This window comes from Arachis ipaensis, chromosome B8 (assembly GCF_059453495.1).
Source record: "Arachis ipaensis isolate K30076 ecotype BB chromosome B8, ASM5945349v1, whole genome shotgun sequence".
In the NCBI taxonomy this organism is placed as follows: Eukaryota; Viridiplantae; Streptophyta; class Magnoliopsida; order Fabales; family Fabaceae; genus Arachis; species Arachis ipaensis.
This window is the reverse complement of record NC_142443.1, coordinates 113,765,300-113,779,516: the sequence shown is the minus strand read 5'-3', so window position 1 is coordinate 113,779,516 and position 14,217 is coordinate 113,765,300. Positions and strand designations below refer to the sequence as shown.

The 14,217-nt window shown below is 41.2% G+C and overlaps 1 protein-coding gene across 1 annotated transcript; it reads right to left on the bottom strand.

Annotated features, from left to right (window-relative positions):
* Positions 1 to 8,783: 8,783 nt before the first annotated feature.
* Positions 8,784 to 10,355, bottom strand: LOC107611302 (uncharacterized). The gene is made up of 4 exons (XM_016313247.1): positions 10,153 to 10,355; positions 9,816 to 10,051; positions 9,679 to 9,752; positions 8,784 to 9,629 (listed from the first exon to the last, which is right to left on the bottom strand). The coding sequence occupies exons 1-4, from the start codon at positions 10,353 to 10,355 to the stop codon at positions 8,784 to 8,786; spliced, it is 1,359 nt and encodes a 452-aa protein (XP_016168733.1).
* Positions 10,356 to 14,217: the final 3,862 nt, after the last annotated feature.

Below are 14,217 nucleotides of genomic sequence, written 5' to 3'. Positions count from 1 at the left end.
GCTAAGATGGTCACAACACCAGTTATCTCTGCACCAGACTGGACATTACCGTTCGAATTGATGTGTGATGCCAGTGATCACGCCATTGGTGCAGTACTGGGGCAGAGGCATGACAAGCTTCTACATGTCATTTATTATGCTAGCCGTGTCTTGAATGATGCCCAGAAAAATTACACAACCACAGAAAAAGAATTGCTTGCAGTGGTTTATGCTATTGACAAGTTTAGATCATACCTAGTAGGATCAAAAGTGATTGTGTACACAGATCATGCTGCTCTTAAATATCTACTCACAAAGCAGGATTCAAAACCCAGACTCATAAGATGGGTGTTGCTTCTGCAAGAGTTTGATATAGAAATAAGAGACAGAAAAGGGACAGAGAACCAAGTGGCTGACCATCTGTCCCGGATAGAACCAGTGGAAGGGGCGTCCTCCCCCTCTATTGAGATCTCTGAAACCTTTCCGGATGAGCATTTGTTCGCCATCCAGGAATTACCATGGTTTGCAGACATTGTAAACTACAAAGCTACAAGGTTCATTCCCAAGGAGTACAGCAGGCAACAAAAGAAAAAATTAATTATTGATGCAAAGTACTACTTGTGGGATGAACCCTATCTCTTTAAGAGATGTGCAGACGGAATAATCTGTAGGTGTGTGCCTAGAGAAGAAGCACAGAGGATCCTATGGCATTGCCATGGATCACAATATGGAGGCCATTTCGGAGGTGAGCGAACAGCCACCAAGGTCCTCCAATGTGGTTTCTACTGGCCTACACTCTATAGAGATTCTAGAGAGTTTGTACGTAACTGTGACAGTTGCCAGAAAGCTGGTAATTTGCCTCACATTTATGCCATGCCTCAACAAGGAATCTTGGAGATTGAGTTATTTGACGTATGGGGTATTGATTTCATGGGGCCTTTCCCACCATCATACTCAAACACTTATATTCTGGTGGCAGTTGACTATGTACCAAAATGGGTTGAGGCCATTGCCACACCCACCAATGATACTAAAACAGTACTAAAGTTCCTCCAGAAACATATATTCAGCAGGTTTGGTGTCCCTAGGGTACTAATCAGTGATGGGGACACTCACTTCTGCAACAAACAGCTTTACTCTGCCATGGTCCGGTATGGGATTCGCCATAAGGTGGCAACTCCATATCATCCGCAGACAAATGGACAAGCTGAAGTCTCTAACAGAGAACTAAAAAGAATCCTGGAACGGACTGTGAATACCCGTAGAAAGGATTGGGCACGAAGCTTGGATGATGCTCTGTGGGCTTACAGAACAGCATTCAAGACTCCTATAGGGACCTCTCCATACCAACTTGTGTATGGTAAGGCTTGTCACCTGCCCGTGAAACTGGAACATAAGGCCTACTGGGCAACCAGATTCCTTAACTTTGATGCCAAATTAGCTGGAAAGAAAAGATTGCTCCAGCTGAATGAGCTAGAGGAATTCAGATTCACTGCTTTCGAAAATGCCAAGCTTTACAAAGAGAAATCCAAAAGGTGGCATGACAGAAAGCTGTCATCTAGAATCTTTGAACCAGGACAAAAGGTTCTGTTGTTTAACTCTAGGCTCAGGCTATTTCTCGGGAAACTGAAGTCCCGGTGGAGAGGACCATATGTGATTACAAGTGTATCACCATATGGTTATGTGGAGCTTCAAGATATTGATTCTGATAAGAAGTTCATTGTTAATGGACAGAGAATCAAGCACTATCTTGAAGGCAATGTTGAGCAAGAGTGCTCAAGGCTGAGGCTAGATTAAGAACTCAGCAAGGTCCAGCTAAAGACAATAAAGAAGCGCTTGCTGGGAGGCAACCCAGCCTTGGGGCATCACTTTCTCTAAGCATTTTGCCCTATTCTTGATTTTATTTGTTTATATAAAGTTCATTGATACTAAGGTAAAGAGTCAATTGTATAAGTTTACAGGGTTACAGAAGGATTCTGCACACAAAACAGAGAAAAAGAGCTCACTGGCAAGAAAATGCCAGTAAAAGTCTGTTTTGGGCGTTCAACGCCCAAAAGAAGCATCCACTGGGCGTTGAACGCCAGTAAGGATAGCCATCTGGGTGTTAAACGCCAGATTTACAGCGTCCTGGGCGTTCAGAAAAACGCCCAGTGACAAAGGAGTTCCTGGCGTTCAACGCCAGAAAGAAGCAACAGCTGGGCGTTGAACGCCCAGGAGAAGCAGCAGTTGGGCGTTGAACGCCCAAAACATGCAGCGTTTGGGCGTTCAAATGCCAGGATGGTGGGGAGGAGGTAAATTCATTTTCTCTTCATATTTTTCATTTTAATCTTAATTTTCATGTTTCAATTCATGATTTCTTGCATAAACATGTTACAAACCCTGATTTCTAAAATCCCTAATTTCTAAAAACCCTTCTTTAAAAATATTAAATGTATCTTAATCCATAAGCACAAATCCTTTTTTTTTCAATCCAATTCAACTCTTTTTCAAAAATTTTCAAAACAAATCTATCTCTTTTCATTCAAAAATCTTTTCAACTAATCAATATCTTTTTCAAATCTCCATATTATCTTTTTCAAAAATCCAATTTTATCTTTTTTAAATATCTTTCATATCTTTTCAATTTTAAATCATATCTCTTCTTATCATACTTATCTTTTTTTTAAATCATATCTTCTATCTTATCTTTCTCCTTATTTTCGAAAACCCCCCCTCCCTTTTAAAACCCCATTCGGCCTCCTTCCTCTCATCCACCATTCTACACTAGCTCTCCTTCTATCCCTCTCCTTTCTTTTCTTTTGCTTGAGGACAAGCAAACCTCTAAGTTTGGTGTGTTTATCCGTGATCACTAAACCATACCCACTAAGATCACGGCTCCTAAAGAAAAACAACCCACTCCAAGAGGCAAGAAAGAGAGTATTCCAAAACCACTTTGGAATTAAGGGAGGTTCTTAACCAAAGAACATTCAGACCATTACTACAAAATAATGGGTCTAAGATCTGTGATCCCGGAAGTCAAGTTCGATCTGAAAGAAGATGAATATCCGGAGATCCAAGAGCAGATTCGAAACAGGAACTGGGATGTCCTAGCTAATCTTGAAACAAAAGTGGGAAAGAATATGGTTCAAGAATTCTACGCTAATCTGTGGCAAACAGACAGGCAGAGAATATCTGGAGTTGCCCTCTATGACTACAAGACTGTGGTCAGAGGAAAGATTGTTCACATCAACCCTGACAAAATCAGGGAGATCTTTAAGCTACCTCAGCTGAAAGATAACCCAGACTCCTTCAATAGGAGAATGATGAGAACAAACAAGGGCCTGGATAAGATTCTAGAGGATATATGCATCCCTGGAGCCAGGTGGACCACCAGCACGAAGGGTGCCCCAAGTCAACTCAAGAGAGAAGATCTCAAACCAGTCGCCAGAGGATGGCTGGACTTCATTGGGCGTTCTATATTGCCCACCAGCAACCGTTCTGAAGTCAATATTAGAAGAGCAGTGATGATCCATTGCATTATGTTGGGAAAAGAAGTAGAAGTTCATCAACTGATCCCATCTGAATTCTACATACTTGCCAACAAGAACTCCAAGGATGCCAGGTTGGCTTATCCAAGCCTAATCTCTATGCTCTGCAAAGATGCTGGAATAAAGATGGGAATAACAGAGTATATCTCAGTGGAGCAACCAATCACAAAAATCACAATGGAAAAACAATAAATGCAGGATGACCCCATCAAGAGGAGGGCGCAAGAATTCCTACCAGAACTCCCTCAATTTGAATACTGGGAGCATCTTGAGGCATCTGTCACTAAGTTGCAAGAAACCATGGACCAATTGAAGGAAGAACAGCAAAATCAAAATAGCATACTTTGCAAACTGCTCAGAGAACAAGAGGTGCAAGGGCGTGAATTAAGAGAACTAAAGCGTCAGAAACTATCTCTTGAAGGGCCAAGCACCCCACAGACTAAAGAGGCATCCGCTTCCCAAAGTCAAGGTTGTTGAGTTCTGATCTTAACCTTAACCCTGTGATAACTTTCTTTTCTATTATTTGAGTTTCACCTTAGGAGTCATATAATGGCAATTAGTATTTATATTTTGATTTTAACCCCAATTAAGCTATAATTTATTTTTCTCATCATCATTAAACATGAATAAAATAGAAGATTTTCTTTAGAACAAGGAGGCAATAATTTTCGAGTTTTAAATAAAACAAATTCTAATTGTTTACATGTGGTGGCAATGCTTTCTGCCTTCTGAATGAATGCTTGAACAGTGCATATGTCTTTGGAATTTGATGTTCTTGAATGTTAAATATGTTGGCTCTTGAAAGAATAATAAACATGAGACATGTTATTGGCAATCTGAAAAATCATAAAAATGATTCTTGAAGCAAGAAAAAGCAGTGAATGCAAAGCTTGCAAAAAAAAAAGAAAAAAAAAAGCAAGCAGAAAAAGCCAATAACCCTTAAAACCAAAAGGCAAGGGTAATAAAAAGGATCCAAGGCTTTGAGCATCAGTGGATAGGAGGGCCTAAGGAAATCAAATCCTGGTCTAAGCGGCTAAACCAAGCTGTCCCTAACCATGTGCTTGTGGCGTGAAGGTGTCAAGTGAAAACTTGAGACTGAGCGGTTAAAGTCAAGGTCTGAAGCAAAGAGAAGAGTGTGCTTAAGAACCCTGGATACCTCTAATTGGGGGCTTTAGCAAAGCTGAGTCACAATCTGAAAAGGTTCACCCAATTATGTGTCTGTGGCATTTATGTATCCGGTGGTAATACTGGAAAACAAAGTGCTTAGGGCCACGGCCAAGACTCATAAAAGTAGCTGTGTTCAAGAATCAGCATACTGAACTAGGAGAATCAATAACACTATCTGAATTTTGAGTTCCTATAGATGCCAATCATTCTGAGCTTCAATGGATAAAGTGAGATGCCAAAACTGTTCGGAGGCAAAAAGCTACTAGCCCCGCTCATTTAATTAGAATCTGAGCTTCACTCAAAAACTCTGAGATATTATTGTTTCTTGACTCATTTGTATTCTAATTTATTTATCTAGTTGCTTGAGGACAAGCAACAGTTTAAGTTTGGTGTTGTGATGAGCAGATATTTTATACGCTTTTTGGGGTTAATTTCATATAGTTTTTAGTATGTTTTAGTTAGTTTTTAGTTTATTTTTATTAGTTTCTAGGCAAAATTCATATTTCTAGACTTTACTATGAGTTTTTGTGTTTTTCTGTAATTTCAGGTATTTTCTGGCTGAAATTGAGGGAGCTGAGCAAAAATCTGATTCAGGCTGAAAAAGGACTGCTGATGCTGTTGGATCCTAACCTCTCTGCACTCGGAATGGAATTTCTGGAGTTACAGGAGTCTAATTGATGCGCTTCCAATTGCGTTGGAAAGTAGACATCCAGGGCTTTCCAGCAATATATAATAGTCCATACTTTGCTCAAGGATAGACGACGTAAACTGGCATTCAACGCCAGTTCTATGTTGCTGTCTGGCGTCCAGCGCCAGAAACACGTTACAAGTTGGAGTTCAACGCCAGAATTACGTTACAGCCTGGCGTTGAACGCCCAAAACAGCCCAGGCACGTGAGAAGCTTTAGTCTCAGCCCCAGCACACACCAAGTGGGCTCCAGAAGTGGATTTCTGCACTATCTATCATAGTTTACTCATTTTCTGTAAACCTAGGTTACTAGTTTAGTATTTAAACAACTTTTAGAGATTTATTTTGTATCTCATGATATTTTTAGATCTGAACTTTGTAATCTCTGACGGCATGAGTCTCTAAACTCCATTGTTGGGGGTGAGGAGCTCTGCTGTGTCCTGATGAAATAATACAAGTATTTCTGTTTTCTATTCAAACATGTGTGTTCCTATCTAAGATATCCATTCGCACTTCAACATGAATGTGATGAACGTGACAATCATCATCATTCCCCCACGAACGCGTACCTGAAAACCACTTCTGTTCACCGTAGAATGAATGAATATCTCTTGGATCTCTTAATCAGAATCTTTGTGGTATAAGCTAGATTGATGGCAGCATTCAAGAGAATCCGGAAAGTCTAAACCTTGTCTGTGGTATTCCGAGTAGGATTCAGGGATTGAATGACTGTGACAAGCTTCAAACTCGCGAGTGCTGGGCGTAGTGACAGATGCAAAAGGATAGTAAATCCTATTCCGGTACGATCGAGAACCTGCAGATGATTAGCCGTGCGGTGACAGCGCACCTGGACCCTTTTCACTGGAAGGATGGATGGTAGCCATTGACAATGGTGATCCACCAACACACAGCTTGCCATAGGAGGACGTGCGTGCGTGAATCAGAAACAGAAGAAAGCAGAATTTCAGAAGACAAAGCATCTCCAAAACTCCAACATATTCTCCACCATTGCATACAAGTATAATTTGTGTTCTGCCCTTTTATTCCTTGCAATCAAATTTGATAGGTGGATTATTTTATTGTTTTCCTGACTAAGAGTTACAAGATAACCATAGATTGCTTCAAGCCAACAATCTCCGTGGGATCGACCCTTACTCACGTAAGGTATTACTTGGACGACCCAGTGTACTTGCTGGTTAGTTGTGCGAATTTGTGAAGAATTGTGATTTCCAATTTCGTGCACCACGCTGTCACTGCATGGCTAATCATCTGTCAGTTATCGATCATACTGGAATAGGATTTACTATCATTTTGCGTCTGTCACTACGCCCAGCACTCGCGAGTTTGAAACTCGTCACAACCATCCCCTCCCAGATCCAACTCGGAATACCACAGACAAGGTTTAGACTTTTCGAATCTCAGGAATGGCCATACATGGGTTCTAACTTATACCACGAAGACTCTAATATCTCGGACTCGGTCCCCTGTATTAGATATCTAAGAGATACTCATTCTGTCTCGTCTTCATATATAACGGAAGTGGTTGTCAGGCACGCGTTCATAGGTGAGAATGGTGATGAGCGTCACATAATCATCACATTCATCATGTTCTTGGGTGCGAATGAATATCTTAGAATAGGAATAAGCTTGAATTGGATAGAAAAACAATAGTACTTTGCATTAATACTCGAGGAATAGCAGAGCTCCACACCTTAATCTATGGTGTGTAGAAACTCTACCGTTGAAAATACATAAGTGAAAATAGGGTAGACATGGCCAAATGGCCAGCCTCCCATGGAGGTCTAGAGATCTAAAAATGATCAAAAGATAAAAATACAATAGTAAAAAGTCATATTTATAATAATCTAGGCACTAGGGTTACAGAAATAAGTAAATGATGCAGAAATCCACTTCTGGGGCCCACTTGGTGTGTGCTTGGGCTGAGCATTGAAGCTTCACGTGTAGAGACTCTTTTTGGAGTTAAACGCCAGTTTGTAACGTGTTTCTGGCGTTTAACTCTGCTTTGCAACCTGTTTCTGGCGTTTGACTCCAGAATAGGGCAAAAAGCTGGCGTTGAACGCCAATTTGCGTCATCTAAACTCAGACAAAGTATGGACTATTATATATTGCTGGAAAGCCCTGGATGTCTAATTTCGAACGCAAATGAGAGCGCAACATTTTGAGTTCTGTAGCTCCACAAAATCCATTTCGAGTGCAAGGAGGTCAGAATCCAACAGCATCTGCAGTCCTTCTTCAGCCTCTGAATCTGATTTTTGCTCAAGTCCCTCAATTTCAGCCAAAAATTACCTGAAATCACAGAAAAACACACAAACTCATAGTAAAGTCTAGAAATATAATTTTTATTTAAAAACTAATAAAAATATACTAAAAACTAATCAAATTATACTAAAAACTATGTAAAAATAATGCCAAAAAGCGTATAAATTATCCGCTCATCACTTAACCGCTTTGTTGAGGGTCTTTGCCTTCCACAGACTCAGCTTCCCTTCCACCTTATCAATCACTGGCTTCCAACTCTTACCTAACTTCAGACTGGTAAAGAGGCTTCCTGGCACCCCAGCAAATGACACATCTGACGCGTCCAGTACTGATCACAATTAACCGGAATGAAACTGGACTTCTCAAAATTAATACCCAACCCAGACATCATCTCGAAGCACTGCAGTAGACACTTGTAGTTCCTGATAGTCTCATCCTCTGACGGAACGAAAAGTACAGTATCGTCCGCAAACTGCAAGTGTGATAGCTCAATGTGATCTCACCCAACCAGAAGCGGAGAGATACGCCCATTCCTCACCGCCTCCTGTATCATTCTATGAAGCACATCAACCACTAACACAAACAAAAAGGGGGATGGAGGATCTCCTTGTCGAAGCCCCCTTTCTATTTGGAAGGGCTTAGAGGGGGATCCATTTATTATTATCGACATAGACACCGAGCAAACACACTCCTTAATCCACCCCCGCCACCTCTGGCCAAACCCCATCTTCTGCAAAACGATATCCACAAAGCTCCATTTGACCATATCATAAGCTTTCTGAAAGCCCAGTTCAATGATCGCTACGCTTCTTCTCCTTGACTTTAGCCACTGCATAGTTTCACAGGCTATCAAAGCCCCATCATGGATTTTCCTGCCTTGCACAAAAGCACTCTGAGTCTCCCCTACCAATCCTGGCATCACATTTCGCATCCTCCGGACCATCACCTTAGAAATGACCTTATACACACAACCCACCATACTAATTGGTCTCAAATCTTTTATCTCTGTAGCTCCAACAAACTTTGGCGCCAGAGCCACCTAAGTAACATTCGAATCCCTAAGGAGCGTAGCTGACTGGAAGAACCCAAGAACGGCTGCAGTGAATTCTTTCCCCACTTCTTCCCAGCACTTCTTAATAAAATTCATGTTATACCCATCACCTCCAGTCCTGTTGCCTCCTTTTCAGTTATCTTCCTTACCAGCCCATCCCGAAACCCTATATTGGGCGAGGCCTCCTGATGATACAAGCCCTTATAGAAGTCTCTGATAGCACTCTTAATGCGAAAATGATTCATCACTAGTCTTCCTTGAACCCGCAAGGCATCAATTCGATTGTTCCTCATCCGGGCCGAGGCTATATTGTGAAAGTATCTAGTGTTTTTGTCCATTTTCTTAGCATGCCTGGAACGGGACATTTGCTTCGAATGAATCTCCTTCCTGATATACCATTTCTTACAAGCACTCACTAGCGCCTTCCTCATTGCTTCTGCTGCTCCATCATATACTCCGTCGCTCACCAAATCATCTACTTTCCTAATCTCCTCTTCAAACTTATCAATCCGCTTGTCTATATCTCCAAAATTCTCCCTGTGCCATCGGCTCAGTGGACCTGTCAAAGCCTTTAAGTTATCCATGAAAGGAGCCTCCCCTAGGCTCCTCCATTCATCCTTCACCTTCCCCAAAAACCCCGCATGAGTAAACCATGAATCCAGGCTCCAAAAAGGTCTTGGTCCCCCTCCTCTCCTTGTTACCTCCATTATTATTGGGCAGTGGTCTAACAAACCCCGTGGCCCTCCGTGTAGTCTAGTCTCAGAAAACTCCTCTAGCCACTCCAAGCTCACCAACGCTCTATCGATGCGACTACAAGACTGGCCTCTGAACCATGTAAACCTTCGATCGGATAAGACTAGATCCACTAGCTCCATATCTTCAATCCACAATTTAAACTCTACTGCAGCCACTGACAAGGAAGTAGTCCCTTTCCTCTCCTATTCATGAACAATCTCGTTGAAGTCCCCCATAAAGGAAAAAAGGTACTTGACATAAGCCGGATAGGAAACTCAATTCCTTCCACACCACAAGTTTCTCCTCCTGCACATGCTCGCCATACACTAAACAGAAAGCACACCTAAAATTGTTTTTCAATAGCACTCCCTCTACACATAACCACTTACCTCCTTTATGACAGTTACTCATTTTAAACATGGTTACATCCCACATCAACAGCAACCCACCAGACGCACCTTCCGCTCCCACAAACTCCCAACCCACGCCATCAGTTCCCCGCAGTTGCACGATATCAAATTTAGTCAAATTTTCTTTTTTTGTCTCTATCAATCCTAACATATGCACATTAAATTTCCTTCTAAAAACCTTCACCATACTCTTTTTCCCCACTCCTCCCAACCCCCTAACATTCCAAGATGAAAAAATCATTTAAAAACATTTATTCACACCTTTTTTTGATTTTTTGGACGACTTCTTCTAGCTTTCTCTTTCTGTTTAGCCTGCATTTTCTTCCGTGCTAAAGCCTCATTCTGTTCCTGGAGTATCTTCATTATATCATCTTCCTCATCATATAGCACAGCTTCTGATTCCACAGCTAGGTCCCAAGCTTTCCGGTTTTCATCCATTTCCTCAGCCCGGTTGATATCGGAAGTAGCGGACTCATCCCCACTCTCAGCATTAACTCGGTCATCCCCCAACTCGCCCATCTCACCCCCAGCCCCTGCATTTTCCAATCCCACCACTGGCCTCAGTCCGTGTATCGTGCCCGCATCTGGGTCCCAACTACTCTATCCGTCATCAAGTACAGAGGATCCCCACCACAACCAGTGCATCTTGCTTCTACAACCCCAACTGTGTCGCCAGCATTGCAGCTTACTCCTACATCAAGCCCAGTCCGCTGAGCCGTCCTAGCACGGTCCCCTACCCGTATGCCATCCCTTCCAGAAAAACAGCCCTGCCTTGCCTTATCCTTGCCACACCGAAGAAGACAGGCGTCACTTCCACTCAGCCGTAAATCACCATCGGTCCGCCTCGCAGCCACATCCCCCAAGTCCAAGCATCCCATCTTCAACCCCTGATTCGCATTCAGCTCTGTCCCCACAACAATGAAGCCTCCATCTCTACCCGGTTTGCTAGGTTTTATCACCCGAGCCTTCATTTGCCCAGCCACGCCGACGTATCCATGGCCCTCGGACTCGGCCCCCTATCGTCGACCTGGGAACCAATCACCGGACCCACTGCACCGCTCCCTACCGTGTCTCCCGGAGTAACCCCTTCCTTCGATGAGCACCCATCTCGATGAGACTGCCCCCGCCTCCTGTCAACCAAATTCGTGCCGCCTTGGATGGTCACCCCATGACCAGATCGCGTTCCTCCACTCCCTAAGGAATTGGTTTCCCTCACCAAGGTACTAGCCACCCGGTCTATCTCCTGGCTTTCCGCCACCCACTCATGTGAGCTATAATGCTTGAAGCCCAAATAACTCTCCTTAAACCTGGGCAAAACATTTTGGGCCCCAATTTTATTCGGACAAAAAGAAACTTCACCAAAGCCCAAAATGCACCTAGCCTTACTAGTGTTATCAATATCAGCCTCCATTTGCCTACCAGCAAGATCCCAAGACACAGTCTTTTCTGAGTCAACGTCCGCGCCATTAGCTAGGTCCCCCGCGATATTCGCATTAGTCAGCATGGGATCGCAATCCTTAATTATAGCCCTCCTTGTTTTAGAATTCAAAAAGCCATTACTCCACTCATTCAAATCTTCCGTGGAAATTACAAGCCTATCCTTTAGCTGATCTTCCGCCCTTCTCGGCGGCATGATCACCTCTGCCGCTGTATCCCCTCTAAGCAGCTGTTCATGGCTACAGGTGGCATCATCAGCACTTGCACGGCCCACCGTCGCAAAAGCTCTTCAGCCACAGAGACCATGGTTCCATTCACCCCATCCTTTATGGCCGAGACCCATGAGGCATAATCCCCGGTTCCCACCTCTGAGACAACCACGTCAAACTTAACCCCTCCCACTGAAATGAACATCTTCTCATGAATGACATCAAACCTACTTGTGTCAATCAGCACACGGCCAGCGTCAAATGATAAGCATGAAATTGTTGCCGGTGCACACACCACCACCTCTCCCCATTGTTCCTCAATCAAACGAAATGTAGCTTTGGACCACACATGTATCGAGACCCCAATGCACTCGAGCCATACGTGTCTCCTGTCGCACTGGTTATTTTCACTCCATCTTCCTACCCGATTGAAAAACTGCGACAGACCATAACCATTCAGAGTGAGTGCTTCGTCCGCACTGCGCTTACTATCAAACACTATCAGGGCTTTGTACGCTCCCAGAGCACAAACCATTACTACATTGAGCCACTCCGTCCGAGCCACGTCCCTCAACAAACAGAAATCAATAGCCGTCATGGCACTCCCAACAACACTCCGCTCTAACCATTCCAGGTTATCTACTGCAACCGACGCTTGGATTTCCCATTCTCCTGATCCCTCTACACCCTTTAGCAGGCTCCCACCACTACAAGAAAATGAAACATTTGTAACAAAAAATTTGTATCAAATTTAAAATTGTTACAAATTATAGTTTTTTCTAACAATAATTAGTTATTGTTACGAAATAAGAATATTTTATAACAATAAGAAAATTTGTTACAAAATATTTCAATATTTTGTAACAACTTGATTTCTTTTGTTACAAATTATGTTGGCTTTCGAATCAAATTGTTGTTTTTTTACAAAATGTTATAATGTTTTGTAACAAAAGATTATATTGTTGCAAAAATTTAAAATATTTTGTAACAAAAAATTAATTTGTCACAAAATACAATATTTTTGTAACAAGTTATTTATTTGTCACAAAATTCAAAGATTTTTTGTAACTAATAAAAAATTTTGTTTCAACATACTAAATGTAAGACTTTGAATTTTTAAAAATTAATATAATAAATTATTTATGATTTATTATATTTATTTAGGATTTTATATTCAAAAATTTATTTTATTAAAAATATTTAAGTCAAATTAATGATAATTTGAGTTTAAAATTATTTTAAAAATTAAATAATAAATTATTTATAATTTATTATATTTATTCAAAATAAATTTTTAGAGATTTATATATTAAATGGAGTATTTTTTTATTTATAATTTAAAATAATAATAAAATAATATTTTAAGAATAATTAATTTAATTACTTTAATTCTTAAAATTAAAATATTTATTTAAAAATAATTTAAAAATTTATAATTAAATAATATCTTTATATAACTATTATTAAATTAAAATTAATTTTCAGTTATTATACTATCCTTATTTTTATTAAAAATATTTAAGTTACCCTAACCCTATCTTTTTCTTGTAAGACTCAGAATTTTCGAAAAATGTTATTATAAGTTAATTTTAATTTATTAATTTATTAAAGACTTTATTTTTAGAAATTATTGTATTAAAAATAATTAAATTAAGTTTTGATAATTAAATTAAAAATTTTACTTAATCTTATAATATTGAATAATTTTCTATATTTAAACGATAAAACTTAATAGTTGTAAAAGAATAAAAATTTTATATGATTCGGGTTAAATAATTAATATTTTATAATTTAATACTCATATTTTGGGAAACAAAGAGAATTAATCATATTATGTCTAATTTTTTTTTTGAATTAGAATATTTATTAAAAAATAATTTATATATTGATGAACAAATAATACTTTCTTTTAAGATAATTTTATTAGATTAAACTTAATTTTTAATACCATTTTATATCCTAATTATATTGTCAATTGTCCTCAAAATAAAACCCTAATTTGCTAAATACTTCCTAAGACCCTAACCCTATTTTCCCCATTTCCTTCAGCCGCCATACCCCTTTCAACTTTTCCTTCCTTCCAAAATCACACACAGACCCAGCACATAGCAGCAGAAAAAAGAAAAAAAAGAAAGAAATCAGCAGAAAGAAAGAAAGAAAGAAAACGTTGAAGGAGAGAGGGAGAAACGGAGTTACAGAAGAGAAGAGAGGAGAGGGGGACGGCCAGCGCTGGTGGGCCGAGCTGCTTGCCGCCATTGTTGCTAGTACCGACGCGGAGGAGGGAGCCAGAGGAGAAGAAGCACAACGCCGCGGATGAAGCTCACCGCCGCTGCACCACGCCTCACGAACCACTGCTGCGTCGCGTCTGTCGTCGTCTTCGCGGGTTCCGGTCGCCATCGTCATCATCACGGGCTGCTGCTGCGCGTGACGCCGCCGCCGCCGCCTCTGAGTCCGTTGCCGTCAAGCAGAGCCACAGGCAGAGACAGGATCCCCAGGTGAGAGAGAGAGAACCTGAGAGGGCCGCGACCAGTCCAGCCGCCGCGACCAGTCCAGCCGCCGCGACCAGTCACCGGCGTCGTCTTTGTCTGAACCACCGCCAGATCCGCCGCAGCCGAAGCTTCTGGTTGCGCCTCTACCGTCGGTGGAGCTTGCCGTTGCTAAGATCATTGTTGCTGCTGCTCCAAGAGGAAAGTTGTTGCTACTAGGAATTAAAAACAAACGAAGGGTTTGTTGCG

Excerpts from the sequence above, each read along its gene's own strand:
- LOC107611302 (XM_016313247.1), bottom strand. The coding sequence starts at position 10,355 with ATGGGCGAGTTGGGGGATGACCGAGTTAATGCTGAGAGTGGGGATGAG. Across the intron at positions 10,052-10,152 it reads GCTTTAGCACGGAAGAAAAT|GGGGTTGGGAGGAGTGGGGA; the intron begins GCAGGCTAAACA and ends TTGGAATGTTAG. Across the intron at positions 9,630-9,678 it reads TCCTATCCGGCTTATGTCAA|GAGAGGAAAGGGACTACTTC; the intron begins GTACCTTTTTTC and ends GTTCATGAATAG.